Source organism: Carya illinoinensis, chromosome 9, assembly GCF_018687715.1.
Source record: "Carya illinoinensis cultivar Pawnee chromosome 9, C.illinoinensisPawnee_v1, whole genome shotgun sequence".
Lineage (NCBI taxonomy): Eukaryota > Viridiplantae > Streptophyta > Magnoliopsida > Fagales > Juglandaceae > Carya > Carya illinoinensis.
The window spans coordinates 43,557,597-43,574,945 of NC_056760.1; the positions used below are offsets into that span (position 1 = coordinate 43,557,597).

General features: G+C 36.1%; 1 protein-coding gene across 1 annotated transcript; it reads right to left on the minus strand.

Moving 5' to 3' along the window:
- Positions 1-7,841: 7,841 nt before the first annotated feature.
- On the minus strand, positions 7,842-16,684 carry LOC122275848. Its single transcript, XM_043085136.1, has 9 exons — positions 15,845-16,684; positions 14,150-14,335; positions 11,905-11,997; positions 11,166-11,348; positions 10,989-11,091; positions 10,725-10,910; positions 9,035-10,266; positions 8,442-8,845; positions 7,842-8,348 (listed from the first exon to the last, which is right to left on the minus strand). The coding sequence occupies exons 1-9, from the start codon at positions 16,088-16,090 to the stop codon at positions 8,288-8,290; spliced, it is 2,694 nt and encodes an 897-aa protein (XP_042941070.1). The 5' UTR covers positions 16,091-16,684; the 3' UTR covers positions 7,842-8,287.
- Between the last annotated feature and the right edge of the window lie 665 nt (positions 16,685-17,349).

Here is a 17,349-nt window from a genome sequence, read left to right on the forward strand (position 1 = left end):
TCTGTGTGCTCCCTTTTATTTCTTCTTTAATAATGCACACTTCTTATCAAACCCATAATATGAATCTGAATACTAATTGTATTTAAGAGATGATATTTAATAATATCATCCATCTTCCCCTTGAAGCCGCAAGGGTTTCAGATTTATATTTCAAATATGTACAGTTTTTATGAGCTCTTCTGCAGTCTCAATGACATTTAAATCATTGCAATAATAGCTTGTTTCCATTTGCGTTTGGATTGTTTTAGATCATATAAAGATATTTGAAACTTGATAGAATACATATTTCCAGATGTATTCATATTAGAAGCTTCAGACATTTTCTATCTTTCAGGGATTTTCATATATATATCATAATCCAATGATCCATATAAATATGCAGTTAATTATGCATATCCAAACTCTCGGTAACTTTCAAACTAATAAAAATCTCAATATGATTTCAACCACTTTAAAATCATATCAATATTGTTTATTTGAGAAACTAACTTGTGATTTCTATATCACATTTTCATATTAAAAGTTTCAGACTTTTTATATCATGTATATAAATATCCACTGATATTTAACAAAAATACCTCTTTAGGTGTTTGGACTTCAAGTCTATATTTATCACATTTTATTTTGTGATATCAATTCTGCAGGAATTGAGAAACTGACTCATGATTTATATATCACATTTTTATTTCCTTTCCATAAATACCTACTGATATTCAACAAGCATCACCTCTTTAGGTGTTTGGACTATAAGTCCCGATGCATCATATTTTACTAGTGAATCAATTCTACAGGAATTGTTTCTTTCAAATTTGGCCAATATTTTACGTCGTATTCTTCGACAATTCTTGATTCACTTTCATCATTACTTCTGGTAATGTCAATTGCCATCTCATATGGAAATACGTTGTCGACAACGATTTTATTTCTATCCATAATTTCTCCAATATTCATGAAATGTAACGAGATCTCGTTATTTTCAGGTACCTGTCTCTCTTCAAGGGAAGACATTTTCATGAAAAACATCTTTAGGAGGCACTCTTCAAGAGTTTATATAGGAGAATTTTATACAGAGAATTTGGATGGACTTTTTTACTTGTTTTGTGGGTATGGCCTTTTCAGGAGCACCAAATTATTTGTGCCTTTCTCTTTTGAGATGCTCTATCTTTTGTATCAATAAGTCTCACATGCTTTTTGACATGTCTTTAGACTGCTGAATTTCTTAATTGTCCTACAGGAACTTCAATCCTCGCTGGGATTTTAGCAGCTAGAATATGAGACATTTTTATCTTATTGCATCCAAAATTTAATTATCATCTGAACTTCTGGTTCACATCAAGATAACGTCGAATTATTTCATCTTATTTGCTTCTGACAAATTTTTCTTTCCACTTCTGGTGGTAAGACTTTATAATAAAAGAATCTCCTGGTTGTTTTATGGACATCCATATGAAAATCATTCGACTTATCGTAATTGATTTTGGATGATCAAGATAACCATGAAAAGATACAAATATTTTGAATCATATCACCTTTTGATGTATCATAATATTTGATTCAATAATTGTATAATATCATCTCAAAGAGAAAGCTTACAGCTTTTCCAATACGAGCTTCTGGCCCGAAAAGATATTCATTATCACGTCCAATCTCTTAGTTTCTTTGAATAAAACGCATCATTCTTTTCACTTCAGGGAATAGAATGATATAAATTCATTATCATTCACTTCAGGGAATGATGTAGATCCAGTAAGACGTGACTAATGATTCTTATCAAAAGCTCATTATTTTACTTAGTCACTAAAAGATCAGATATAAATTTAGAATATATTGTGAACATTTGCATTTCGTATTGCTACTTCAGGAACATACTCGACATTGCTACTTCATGAGCATATTCGAGACGTTCATTCAAATATATATTCTTTCCACAATTTCAATTATGCAACTTCAGGTGCATAAATCATAATGATTTAGGGCGATCCTTCAGGGATACTTCATTTTCATGCTCAGATAAATCATATCAATAATTCATAACAAATATAAAAAGAATAAATAAAACTTGTATCTGAACTATGTGAATAAAATTAATCACAGATATAATTGATATGTAAATTATGGAAATTTTCATTCACCAATACTTACTTTAAAGATTTCAAATGATATATTAAAAAAACTTACTTGAAATAGAAGATTACTATCTTCAGTATCATCTGAACTTTCGTGCACTGTAAAAATTAGTAAGATTGAAAAAGATCACAGTACATAACTTCTGTCTGAAAAACTAAAATTATTAGTCAAACATGTCAAACTAATCATTAAAAAAAATTTTACCTCTATCTCTTATAAAGAAGAGATCAGTCAACTATTATTACAATAATAGTCGTAATCACTTCTTAAATCCAAAACCTGATTATTCATATTTATCATCCATAAACACCCACCAACCATTGACTAGTGCACCTTGAGGGCCCCACTTGCAGCCCACCCACCTACCTTTCACAGTTCTTTAGGTGGTGTTGTTTGAGCGTGAGAAATATGTACTATTTCAATAGGCCTTCAACGCATCTTTTCTTTTATACCTGCACTTTTTCAAAATATAAAAATATAAGATAGAAAAATATAATAATATAAGAGAAGAGAAGTCATAACGAGCGGCTTCTTCCAGCAACCCATTTTTGACTTTTATGCCAAGTTCCTTTTCTGCCATAGAATCACAAAAATCAACATTTGCGACATGTTTTTTGACTGTGCGGGCATTCTCAAGCTCCCACTTGGTTAGCGCGTGGGTCTCATGTCAGATTTTATAGAATCGCAATTCCTTACACAAATGAAGATCACCAAGAGGTAGCAGTAGAATCCTAGCGCCCCTGGAGATATGCGCCTTGTAGGAAATGGCCCAAGCATATCGGACCGAACTGATAGCTCATAAGGAACAGCTCATCCTCTTTCCTCGTGTTTCTCGAGAACCGTGATTGAGAAAGATAGGGGCCTCTGGGTCTTTTGAGGTTTCCATCGTTCTACTTTTTCTCCTTCAACGCAAGTTCTGAAGGAATTTGAAATAGTTCTACAGCAAAAACGGAGCTAGATATATATATAAATATATATTCCAATCAAAATGATATTAAAATCTGGAAGTAGCAGTTCTCGTTCCGTTTCAATTGACTGGAAAGCTTTGTTACTCCCTCGCAATACCCTGTTGAAAATGGAATCGTTGTTCCCTGCAACTTCCTCCCTCTGAAATAAGTTTCCTCCACGTTCAAGCCTTCAACCTCAATCCCAGCGGATCTGGGCTTGAAAAAGTCAGAAACAGAGCAAGGTCCGTTGTACTTGATGGTACACGGAAGCTGGTGGACCTTACCGCTCAGATCCACCAATTCAGAGTCGTCTCCGCCGATCGTTTCGAAGTTGGAACTTTGGATGAAAGTCACGTACAAGAGTTTTCCAAATTTAGAGATCAAGTTTTTTTTTTTTTTTTTTTTTTTTTAATTTTGCTCAAGGGACTTGATCTTATCGGACTTCACGAGACGACCGATCTTCGTTGATGATAACAGTAAGACGCACAAGAAGATCATGCAGGAGTGGAGGATTCTAGATAAGAACCTCCTGGAGTCGGTCTTCATGTTTTCAACCGGAACAAGATCAGACCTTGAACGATCTTTTTCGTCATCGTTAGAATCGGATTTTGGCAGAGATTGAGCCCGTAAGAGATTTTGGAATCATGGGCGTCGACGGAGGAGGTCCCGGAATCAAGCTTGAAGGAGAGGGCGCCGGAGCCGTCGGAAAACGGGTCCTTCTTCAAGGCCTTCAGGAAATTCAGTCGTCTTCGAGCGACAAGCTGAGACCCTCGTGGAGCCATTTCTAAATAACCTCACACTTCCTCCATTGGATTCCTTGCCAGATCCAGATTGGAAGGAGAAAGCAGATTTCTTCCGGAGCTTCCCGAGGCCTCGTCAGCTAGATCCCGCACGTCTAGATTAACTTCGATCTGGTTGAGTTAAAGGTCAACCAGTTGTCTGGACGTGAGTTCTTTCTGGGAGGAGGCGCGCTGGATGTCGTCGATGGTGGGTATCTGATTTCTGAAGAAGACGGAATGGCAGCCAGCGTGCTAGTAGTTAAAGCTCGTGCTGATAACGTGTTATGAACTGAATGAAAAGAGAGAGTTTTAAGAGATTGAGAGAGAACGGGAGAGGAGATTTTCTTATTGATCTATATCTCATATAACATCAATATACCCATATATATAGGGTTACAAAAGAGACTATGCTTTTGACGATTAGGACTATACATTTGATAGCTAGCTCACTATGCTTTTGACGACTAGCACTATGTATTTGACGACTAATTAAATGTAATCATACAATTCAAGATGATTTATAACATATATATATATATATATAATATATTTATTTCTCGTCAAAATATTTCAGATAAACTATTATATATAGGAATCTTAAAAGTCTTAACTTTAAGTTTTTTATTTTTATGAATTAGTCTAACTTTTAATTACTCGACAAAAAATGCACAAAGCTTTTGGAAAGAGTCCCACCACTTATTTTATTCTTATCCTTTCTCACAATACGTGACGCCTGGCCCTAATTAATTTAATTTCAACGATCGCACTCGCATATGAAAAGCCATCATTGGTCCAAAACATATATATATATATATATATATATATAACAATGGATATTAATATTAGAAAGTTTTTATATATGTTGAAGTCACTGACTTTATAAGAATTTTAAATTATTTACATTTTAAAGTCGTTTAGTGGGCAATAATTGAGAAAGTATGCTGTCAAGAAGTACACGCGTTAACAGAGACAAAAGGATTGGCAATTGAAATAGGTGGACCCATTATGATGGGTGGCCTTGTGTACACATCATCACATTTGACACGGCACAGCGTTTTTTTTTTTTTTTTTTTTTTTTTTTTTTTTTTTTTTTTTTATTCTTTTCACTTTTATCTCTTTTTTTTTCTTTTTTTTTTTTTTTTTTTTTTTTATGAAATCGTTGTTTCATAAAATTTCTAAACTTTCACTTAGATATGCCCAAAGTTTAGAATTTATAATGTATTTAAGACAACTCAAAATAAAAATAGAATTTGGCGCACATTTAGACTACGCTTGAATTGTAAGACTATCTCAAATTACTTAATATAGCTTCTATTCAAATATACAATTTATTTCATTTAAAATAACTTTATTTTTTTCGTCTTAACTCAATACTGTTTATTGAAACGATTTTTATTCGTAAAACATATGAATAAAATAATTATTCCATCACTACGATAACAAATTAATTATTGATTGAATTCACTATTTTTTTAACCTATTTCATACATCCTAACACATTTCAATAGAACTCACAAAATCCACTCAAATATCTTAACTCACTATTATTTACAGATAAACTCACATCATCTAAGATACTCTTTACATCCAAATGGACCCTTAGTATCATCCACTAATTTGCCTTATTATACGAGTTAGTTTACATAAAGTCCTTAAATGGGGACTACTTATATTTCATACTCTTTTTTAAATGATATTTTTTATTATTATTATCATTCATCAATAAGACTGCACACGTAGTCTCCACTTAAGATTACAAATAAAATTTCTCTTACAAAATAAAAGAGCGAGATCAATTATAGTGTTATCCAATTTTTAAATATATATATTTTTTCACGGATAGAATCGAAACTCATCGAAGTTACCAAGATTGTTTCAAATAATCTTATATATGTTCATTTAGCACTGACAATATTAACATTTTTCGTTATTTTCGGTTTATATAATTATTTTGTTAAGTTTGTGTGGGTTGATCCGGTTTATTTATTACCCTGCGTAAATTTTGCATTGGGGGATTAGTTTATTTGATCGGAATACAGACAGAAAGGATCTAATTAATAAGTTTTGTAAACTTAAGAAGTAAATTAAGAAGCCTTTATAAAATCACAAAGGGACAGTTTTAACACAAACTTCAATGGTATTATTATTATTATTATTATTATTTTGTTATAATGAAAGCAAGATCGCCAGAAAGAGATTATATAACGTGAGTTGAATAGCGACTTCATATAATGGTGGGCAACTCAGATTGAACAAAAATACCTTTGTCAATAGTTCAAATCTTTTGCGCGGACCTCTCGCGAAGAATTTTGGAATCTCCAATACATGTTCTAGCCTGTGATCGCAATTCTGCCCGCCACCATATCAATGCCAATAGTTTCCCCCATTACAATTAAGAGAAATGATATTTGCAATTGTAGTTGTGCAAGCGACGTGCAGTCGCTTTGAAAAAAATAAATTAATATAAGACCCACATGAAAAAAAAAAACTAACTTTTTAATCGTGGACCCTACTCTTTTTCAAAACGATTGCGCGGCGTTTGCAATTCCACGACTGTATGTAGCATTGCTCTGTATTAATTATGCATCACAATTATTCACATAATAAGTGTTATGGGGTATTTTCATCAGAGCTCATAGTCTATAATATTGTCCTGGACCTATTACTTTGTAAGGTTCCATGAACTGTGGAAACGTCGATCCGAGCCTAGAAAGGCTCCCTCTGGTAACCTGGAGCAGGTTCCAGACCCATGCGAGTTGGGCAGGCTCCAAATCCGTGCAAGTCAAAGGTAATTATCAACATTGAGATGTGACGTTGCAGAAGGACGCGGAAAACCATGATCGGGAAAAAGAGGAAGAGACGGCACTAGGCAACTCTGTCAGAGAACCACGCCATATTAAATGACTGACACCAAAAAAACTACGCCGCATTAAATGCAACATGACGGTGAAGACTCCGAGGGGAGGCATCCCTCTACCCCAGGACACAGGGCATAACCCACCTAACCTAAAAGATCAATTATAAAAGTCGTCCAGAACTACGAGAAAAGGGATGTTGAACCCAAGTTTGTTGTGAATTAGATTCTATTGTTGTCTTATTCTTTAAAGTATTTTGATCTCTATACTAACTTTGGCATCAAAGGTTCCCCAAGCCACTGCAAGGCCACCCCTTTCTTGCCTTAAGATTCGGCTCAAGTGAAGACCTGGTTCGGCTAAACGATTCAGTCAAATGGCGTACAAAACACAACATTAACAATAAGAATAAGCATATCCCACATTAAGTCTACCATATTCTACCCATGCAAAAATAATGAGACTACCCACAAGAGTAAATTTATATATACTTGTCCATGTAGAGGATAAATGACATACTAAGATTTGTCTTCCAAATGATCAAAGCCTCATTTAAAAACTCATCTCATCTCTTTTCTAAATATCAATCAAATAAAAATATTTTTTAATTTCAAATCTTCAATTTAATTATCTAATCATTATAACTTTTTCAAACTTCTAATCAAAATACAAAAATCTTCTTGTAAATCAAATCCTATCATTAAACTCATCTCATCTCTTTTCTAAATGAATTTTACTACATACAAATAAAGTCACGTACTAATCTGCGTATCAATACTGATTCTTTCATACTTAAAAGTTAAATTAACACTGTTTTCAATAAAATTTACTTTTTGATCAATCACAATAAATTGATACATATATTAGTGCACAAGTATGCTTGCAACTAGACTTTTCCTTTCTAAATATCAATTAAATAAAAATATTTTTTAATTTCAAATCTTCAATTTAATTATCTAATCATTATAAGTTTCTCAAAACTTCTAATCAAAATACAAAAATCTTCTTGCAAATCAAATCCTATCATTTTCGGCAACGACTTGTAACTAGAATAATTAATATCTTAATCATCTTTGTAAAAGCAAAGAGTACCGTACTAAAAAGAAAGAGAAAGAAGGGAGAAGTAAATTCGGATGTACTCCAATTCCAATGGTATAAGAACCAAAAGATTACTTAATTACAACTGAGCAAAACAAATTTCTATATTAAGTTACATCCGACATTAGAAACATTTTTTTTTTCTTTTTCCTTTTTGTTTTGTTTGTAATTTTTAACTACATAGAAAACAAAACCTGTGGCAAAACCAAATCTCAAAGATTCTATATTCTAGAATCTCGGTGAATCACAGCTACCAAGATTGAAGAGGGCCCAAAAAAAAAAAAAAAGCAATTAGTAGAATGTACATGCTTTTGAGCAACAAAGAGGAAAAGGAAAAGGGACTCCATTTTTGAGCTTCCAAATGAATATGAAGCAGGCCATATAGGTTGAGAGCCCAGGTATGGGTTATGCTTTGTTAGCGTCTACTTCTCTAATCATTCAAAATCTAACCATACATACAAACCATCATTCTTTCTCGCTGCAGTCAGCCAGATAAAGGTGGGAAATCATCCTCATCTTTCAAACGGTATGATTGTACACCAATCCTACGTCCAAAACAGAGAAGCTTACATAATGAGTCCCATGTAAGTCAACTAGTGCCAGATAAAAATTTCCAAATATGATGATGTGCCCATTACCTCTCTTGATTCATATCCACTACAGTTTTTGGGCTTTGCATCCCTGGCAAAGGAAGGCTTCCACTAGAGTTTTGAGCAATTACTGCGTCGTAGTTCTTTTGTCCGCTCCTTTCTAGCAAGGATCCATCCACTGGCAGGTTCTCAATCAACCCAAATTCAACAGCTCTCTCAGACGGATGCAAAGAACCATTGGCAGTAAAGTATACCTTCCTTCCAGGAGAACCGGAGGTGTGATAGGACTTTCCACTACCATAAACAGGAAATTGTGCTTGTGCCAGCTCGAGGTTGCTTCTCACGGAATAATTAGACTCCGGGGTTAAGATGGCACGTCCATTGTTCCGAGGAGACCTTACTGGTGCTTGATTTCTTCCCCTTGCTGTCAAGGGCCTGTCCCCGTAATGATTCTGCAAAAATTTATGCATGAAAGCACTTTTAAGATAATTAGACCAGCTACGCCACTGAATGAAAAAAGCTGCATACCGACATTGAGAACAAACCAAGGCATGGGCCCCACGAACAACACAAGGTTTCCACATAAAATTTCATTAACCCCCAAAAAACAAAGATAATCAAGAGGCCTAAAGTGAGTATACCGTGTTGGGAAAATATGTCCCCGTTCCTCGTGGCTTTGGCATCTCTTCCATACCAAATACCACACAACGGGGTAATATTGGTAGGTTCATTTGGTAGAATCCTGACCGTGGGACAACACCATTGGCATTCATCTGGGGAAACAAATTCCTATTTAGCTGGACAGACTGTCGTATTATATCCCATGGCTTTTTGCCATGGAGCTGTGGAACCAATGGTGGAGACATGGGAGTAATAGATGCACTCGAGGCATGCTCATAGCACAACCTACCATAGTGCAAACTGTTAAGGTGACTCTCGTCGTCCCCACTGAGATCTGACAAAGAGTTCAAAGCTTCAGGATTCCCAGAAGTGCCATTTAACGCCCGGTAAGCAGGACGATTAGGATAAAGATCTTCTGAGGACCAAGCAACTGAGCTCAAACATGAAGGCTGGTGCTTCAACCCAGCAGACAACAAACTGTGCTTATCACTCACCAACTGGTTATTATCCAGGCCACAAGGAGTAATCAAGGCTTTCTCCTTGGGCGGTGCTTGTTGAAGCCCAGAAAAATCATTCTCAGCATAACCAGAATTTTCTGGCCATTCTTTATCTTCATGTCCCTCTCCATTTCCCGTGAATGTGTGAGAGAAGTACAGATGAGGTGCATGATGTGCTTTACCCAAAGGGGATATACTGTTCTCACGACTTGAAGGCGGGGATTTGGTAGCATCATTTGAAATTGTAAGACCCTGTATTCTGGAGGCAGCAACGTCTTTGGCATTCCCTGAAAGATGGTGTTCTGAAACTGTAATCCCATTTCCTGAACCATCAGATTCTGGTATGGAAGAGGTTGATGCAGTTGTAGTGCTTCTTTTTGGTTCATTCAAGGCTCTGCCAAAGCTCATACTGGCCCCTGATGTCTTAATCTTAGTGAGCCCACTAAGCATCAATTCCTCATAACCCAACCTACATTCCCCAGTCATGCCATTTACATACGAATGTTCTGATTCATGAATTGTCTGATCTTCTTGTGAATCTGTGTCTGAAAATAATGATGTGGTGCCAAGCATATCAGGTCCAGATGCCAGGACAAGATCCTGAACATCAGGCCTCTGCCTACTGCCGTGTCTATCCAACGTGTTAGAGAAGAACTCACGGATTTCATTGTGAATGTTTACTTCTGGCTGGGAGAGGATACGCCCAAGCTTCCGAGCACCATATGTGAAAGCACTCCTTATTCGGTAAAAGTTTCCTACAGAAGTCCATCCAGGTAATTGTTGATCAACAAAGTAATAGCAACCTCCTTGTTTGGAGCCTTCTAAATGTCAAATGTTTATGAAACTGCTGAAAAGAAAAGAAAATGTCCAAAATTTGAACCCACATATCATTCTATGACTTTATCAATACGCCCCCAACTCAAAACACAAAAACATTCACACTTAATCTTCTTACTTATGACATTATTCAAAATGTTAATCTCTCCTTTGTCACGTGATGTCACCAAAATATGTTGGGTTCCATGTAAAAAATTCCCCCAGAAAAAATCGACTTTGTTTTTTTGGATAACTTATCCAGCTTTTAAAGTTACAAAAGGCAAATTTCAAAAAGTCCAGAAGGAATTCACTGGGTTTTCATCACTAGTATATATATGCAAACCTCAAATATTTCATCCCAATGGAATGAGAGAGAGGAAAACGAAAATGACTTCACCTTTGCTTACACTACGGCCAAGGTTATTATTTTCTTTTAATGGATCAACTATGTTAAGATGCTTCGGTAGAAATGTCCTTGAATTAGGCTCGTAGCTCCTTGAGGAAACTGAGAACATTTCTAAACATCGCTTGAGAAAATCACTACTGAGCAGTAGATCACTGCCATCATTTTCAGGTGTCTCAGCTGCAAAAAGGACCAAACAATGACTAAGAGGCATCTAAACCAAAAAGTGTGCCATGCATACAAAAAGATGTTGCTCACCCATGAGGTTGGGCAGTGAGGATATGCGGACTGGACCATTCAAGCTGATGCAGTAGTTTTCCCAGTCAAATTTGCTAAAGTAGTCCAAAAATTTATATAAAACCTGAAGAGAAAAATATGGTTAAGTTCATGTCATACATTGAGTTGCATACCAGTGCCAATTCAGCAAGCACTTACTGCTAGAGGACCGTTTAAGGATGCATGGAAACGATGAAAAATATATAGAACCAAAGTCTCCAAGGCATACGTAGAAATCAAGCCATGATGAGCACCGAGAATACGGCTCTCGTAGTAGCACCAAGCCTTAACCAGGATAATACTACGTTTGAATAGATGATCTTTGCCAATCTGGCGATCAACCTGTGCATTCAGCAGCACTGGAAATGTCAAAATTGAAAAGCAGAACCTAACCCTACAAACTCCAGAAGACCAAAGGCAAACATAGAAGAGCTCCACATTCTATTATAGTGTATACTTCTTGTTACATGATTTGTAAACTATCCTGCATATGCTTAGTAATTCACATCTAATGAGCATGGAAACTGTAAAAAGTAAGGAAAAGCAAATAAGGGTATTGTACCCAAAATTGCCAGTAAAAATGTCACTAAAGAAAAGGAAAATCAAAGAAAACATTGATAAGATAAGACAGTAGAATACATTAAATATGCAGACTTCTCTCTGCATAAAAGATTAGTAAATAATAAAAATAATGGTTGTAAATATCAATATATTTCTTTCCCTCAGTTGAACAGCTTTGTGATCTAAAAGCTATAAATCATTAAGTTCTTTCAGCATGCATTTATATATAACCAATTCACTACATATACTCAAGCATCCAGTTATTATACAAGAAAGCACTCTTCATTTGTATTATAAGTTTCTTTGTTTATATTACAACTTTTTCCAAGAAGGCTACCTGCTCAAGAAAGCATAACGTACAGAGCCCTCCTAGCTGATTGAATGAAATATCAACCACAATGTTCTGTACAAGACACTTTACAAGCTTAACCTGCCAACAGAAAATCCAATACATGAAATGCTGTATATCTTATATGGGACTAAGATGTAACTTACTAGAAGAAAAAAATGATTCATTTAAAAAGCATACCCTAAACACAGCATATCTCATAGAAACAGCAAATATGTAGAGGTAAAAGGTTATGCAAGCATACAGTCATTGTGGACAGTGAAGTTCAATGCAATGGTGCAGTGATCAGGTTTATGACATAGAATGAGAGGGAAAATAATAGTATAGGTCAACAAAATCCTGCATGCAATATAGTTGACTGTAAATTTGAAAGGGACTATCAGAAGGAAATGGTCAAATGAAAACATGAATATGTAAACAGAAACCCTAAAGATTTGAACTTGCCTCAGCATGCCACAACCCTCCAACAGGGTGGCCATGACTTCACTGGAAAAGTATGTACAGATTAACCATACAAGAAGAGATTGTAGCATAAAATAGTTTCTAAGACTAAATAAGGTAAGATGGGTTGTAACACCACAGACTTTCAGATTATCCACTTGAACAAAAATCCACCTCCATGCAGAGTTCCATTCCAACAACCAACCCAATGCTAAGAGAAACTCTTACTTTAGGAGAAGACACACACCCTGCATACCATTAGTTGAGGGCTAACATATCTACAAAAATGGCCACCTCAACTATACTGGTCTCATGTAATCTTTGTTTTTTTAATAAATAAAATACTAGTCTCATGTAACTTTTCTCCCATTCAATACCTGTTGGTTACAATTGAACCGTACTCTTCATGATGTTGTTGTTTTTTTTTTTTTTTTTTTGGCACCGGGTGTCCAGAAAAAGCGTTCCAACTAATCCCAGGGGTGTTCATGATGTTTTTACTGTGGGCCTCAATTCAACATTGAACATATTCATGCCATTCTGTCAAAGAGTCGCATAACAGCACACATTTAGGCCAAAGCTATGGTGTATAAAGTGCCTGAATGCTAGAGCAAAGGATCTAAACCAACGAGCAACTTGATGACCATATGGAGTAGCATAATAATACACAAGTTTGTATGTGTGTGAATAGATAAAACAACAAAATTAGTGAATCCCTCTGAACAACAATCAACAACAAACATTGGGCCACATATTGGGCTTCGCTTTGGATACCCAAAGCTACACCTTGCTGGCTGAAGTCATCTGGATTTTTAAGGGGGTGTGAAGTGGGGGAATGCTAGTTGTGGTGGTGAAAGATGTTACCATTCCGTATCCAAGAATAACAAATGAATAGCTACTAAAATGCTACCGCCTCACTCTCCAACCGTACCTGCATAATTGCATTATCTAACCAACCATGACAGACAGAATTAAACTTTCTGATCCAACCTTTACACACACACAGACACTGACTCAAGAAAATGTATCTTACAGCTACTATCTTCTCAGCCAATATGCATGTAATATAGAAATTCCTCTAAGAATGGAATGGCTATCAACCCTTTTCGAATGTAACTTATAGATTTTTCGACATAAAAATAATACATAATGGCTTTATAATATCAAACATTCACAATCAAATTTTCATTTTGCCACAAGGGGGATGGGAGCTGCCATTATACTCTTTTATTGAATTATCCAAAAGCTAAACGAAAAAATGATGACAAAACACATCCACAGATGCAAACAGCAAGGTGATCAAGTAACTTTCACAAACAAACCAGGCCTTTATAATGAAAAACGAATTAAACTATAAAATGATCCTAGACATAATATTCAACAGATTTCAATATTGTATACTTCTTTTTTGTTTTTTTTTGGGTTTTTTTTTTTTTTTTTTGTTTTAGGGAAGGGGGGGGGGGGGGGGGGGGGGGGGGAGGGATGGTGGGTAGATGTCAGGGGAACAGAAGTTCTTCACTTACTACTGAGTAACAATTACGAATGCTACTTCCATGATACAAACAAGTGAAACAAAAAAATAAAAACGAAACTTATAATAACAGAAGTTTTGCATGTACAACAATTAAGCAAAAAAAAGTCTCAACTTAATTAGCGTGATCAAAGAACTTAATGAAAATATGGATCAGAAAGATCTTTGGTAGAGATATGGATTTAAGCTAGAAACCTCAGCACGAATCAATGAAAATATGGATCAGAAAGATCTTTGGTAGAGATATGGATTTAAGCTAGAAACCTCAGCACGAATCAATTGGACATCCTTCACTATGAACTCTGCAGCTCCATTCTGATCTTCTCTTTCAAGGACAGAAAAAACATCGCTGGCCAATGCCTCCTCCACATTTAGACCACCAAAGGCAGTCAAATCAATATCTCCATCAGGCAGATAGGTCTTTAGCGGTACAGACCCAAAGGGAAATACCTGCAACAAACATGGGTTAGAAAGCAAATTACTTTTTAGAATAGGTTATCTCTTTTTATTTTTTGATAAATAGCCTCACAGCGATTTACTAAAGGGAGCAAGGGGCGCTACACAGGTAGACAGGGGATATACAAGGGGTAACCCCTAGTTAAGGAGGGAATAGGAACAGGAATTCACACCATCTAATATTTAGATTTGATTTCCCTCAGATCAAAAACCATTACATGAATTTTAGTCTGCAACCAGATCTAGATGCTAATGTTGAAGAAGATTGAGAAAAATAAGATTAAAAAACACACAAATTTGTGTGCAATCCAGAAGCAAACAAGTTGCTTACTCCAATACCCAAAGATGGCATAAAACTCATTCTCAGCTTATCAAGTCCATAATTGGTCTCCCCCATGAAAAACCCAATTTAGGACATTCACATAAGAATTAAGTCTATCCAAATAGTCCAATCTCTCTCCAAACAAAGGGGAAACTATTGCATATGACAGTCACACCGCATAACCTTCACAATGACCCAGTATACAAGAAATATATGATAGGTGACTTCTGAAAGATAAAGCAAACTTGATGCAAACAGATCTCAATTTTCTTTAAAACATCAATAAACAGAAAACACGGTTACCTTAAACAGAATACATGTTCATCTATTGTTTGGCCTACAGCAAAAATATGTCCCAAACACCACGGCCCTGTTTGGGGATGAAATATTTAAGAAAACAATCTCCAACTCTAAACATTTCACCTTCAATCCAAATATTCTTTGAACAATAAAAAAATCTCAAAAAAAAAAAAATTATCTTTGCTCATTTGAGTTGGTTTGTGTGAAAAAACACAAAAACCAAAAAAAAGTCAGAAAACAACTTGTCACAAGAATTTTCTCCCCAAACATCTTTATAAGTTTTTAACTACTTTTTCAAACTACAATAAACATATACCTAAAAAACTTTCTCAATGAAAAAATTGCTTCAACAGATTGTTTATCACTATTTTTTCCATTGAAGAGAGAAAACTTTGCCGTTCCCATTAATTTTATTTAGATAATAATTCTACATCTTCTTGATACATAAATAGAGCAGCTGGCCACTCCAGGTGATTATACAATTGGCATGCACTAATCAGTGGACGCTTACTCAAGTAAGTTTCCAACTCCCAAAATTGTACGGTGAATAATACAAATTTTCTTTTATTTTTTATCTTGCTATATAAAAGCCGTGCAGCGGCTGCAGCCTGATGATAGTTTATTCAAAATCTGTTCACCACACAAAATCATTCTATAATTGTAATTCTTTTGCCGGCTAACTGAGCCGAGTTCTCATTGCCAGAGTCAGAAATTCTATTACAAAAAGCGATTGTAGTTAACAAATTAATCTAATTAATACCAGTACTTCTAGAAATTTATTCATTTAAGAAGTTAATACACGTATAAATATATTCTCAGGTATCCACACACACATACACAACACATCCAAACGCAAACATATGAAGATATTGGTAGCTCACCTCACAACCAAGGCAACTTGTAATGAGCCTCTGCACGTAATCAATAACCGCTTTCCTCCTATTTTCAGAGACAACAGTGGGCTGAACCTGGGCTATGACCCCCTGCGTAGCGTCCTCGGCTCTTTGCCAGTACACGGCACCAATTGCCGTTTGCTTCGACGAGAACAGCAACGACGAAGACGATGTCGGCCTCTGATCCAAAACGACGCCGTTTGGTTCAGGCGACCAATCCCGAATATTGCCCATAAAAGGATCCAAGTTCCGCCAAATGACCAGCGAATAACAGCAAAAGCCCTCAAGGACACAGCACGGCACCGACGGCTCCGGAACCCGCCGGCGCAGGAATCGACGGTGTAAACATAACCGCGGTTGCAATGAACGGACGAATCAAACGCAAAATCGGCGTCGTTGATATGAAACGAGACTTGATCTCGGGCGATCGGACGGGGTAGGAACGAAAGAGATGAAACGACGGAGGAAGTGGAACTAAATGAGGGAGGGGAGGATACAAAGGAGAAGCAGGTGGAGATGATGGGGGAAAGGAAGATCCAAAGAGGTGTAGAGGGAAGTTAAAGAGTAGGGAATATTGGCGATTACAAATGTCGCAGTGCTTTCAGAGAAACAGACGAGAGCAGAGAGCATCAATACGCAGATACCAGTGCCCAGGTGTCTCTTTCTCTCTTCCCTTTCCGTTCCCACCTTTTGACCTTTGCCTTCTCTTCTCTTCTCTTCTTTCTCTTCTCTGTTACCGTGCCACTGGTTTCAGATTTTACCCTTTTCATGCGCCCCACTTCTTTCCTTTTACAGTGGCGTCGCGCCTGAGGGTACATTCCCCACCACCTCCCTCCCCCACTCTTGGTTTTTATCTGCCCTTTTTTTCTACTTTTAAATCATATTTTCTTCCGAAATTATTTATCCATTTTACAATATTAAATGGATAAATAAATTCTAATTCAAAATAGAAAATTCCACAAAATACATTTTTATTTTATTGTTATCACAATTGTGATGAGGTGTCATAGCTCAACAATCTATGAAACTCTCTATTTAAAACGTAAATATGATTCAATAGTGATGAAAATATTACATTTTACACAATAAAATTAAAGTAAGATAAGAGTTTGAATTACAATAGTAAGATAAGATTAAAGTATCTCATTTTACATATCTCATTCAAAGTACAAATTACAATCCATAGTGGGCGGAGTATTTCCCACCCAGCCCATCTTAATTGGGCTTGGGCCAACACTAGATTCATTTCCAGCCCAAGTCCCATTCTTAGGAGGCCATAGAATTGCTAAAAAGGTCCAAGCCTCAAGGTTGTATTAGAAGAAAAAGGATGTGTAGTGCGAGAAATCAGACACAAGAGACAAATGGGACATGCCGGCTCTAACATTCTCTATTACACCTAGTGTTAAGGGACTTGCATTAGTAGATAAACAGAAGATGCGAATGACCCTCCTTTCTCTGATGAAGGAGATTAAAAGTGACTGTGTCATTTAGCC

Bases quoted from the DNA above. Each gene is read 5' to 3' on its own strand.
- LOC122275848 (XM_043085136.1), bottom strand. From the start codon at position 16,090: ATGGGCAATATTCGGGATTGGTCGCCTGAACCAAACGGCGTCGTTTTG. The intron at 11,998-14,149 runs GTTTCTAGCTTA...TTCTGTTGGCAG, and splicing joins TCCAATTGATTCGTGCTGAG to GTTAAGCTTGTAAAGTGTCT. The intron at 8,846-9,034 runs GTATACTCACTT...AAATTTTTGCAG, and splicing joins GGACATATTTTCCCAACACG to AATCATTACGGGGACAGGCC.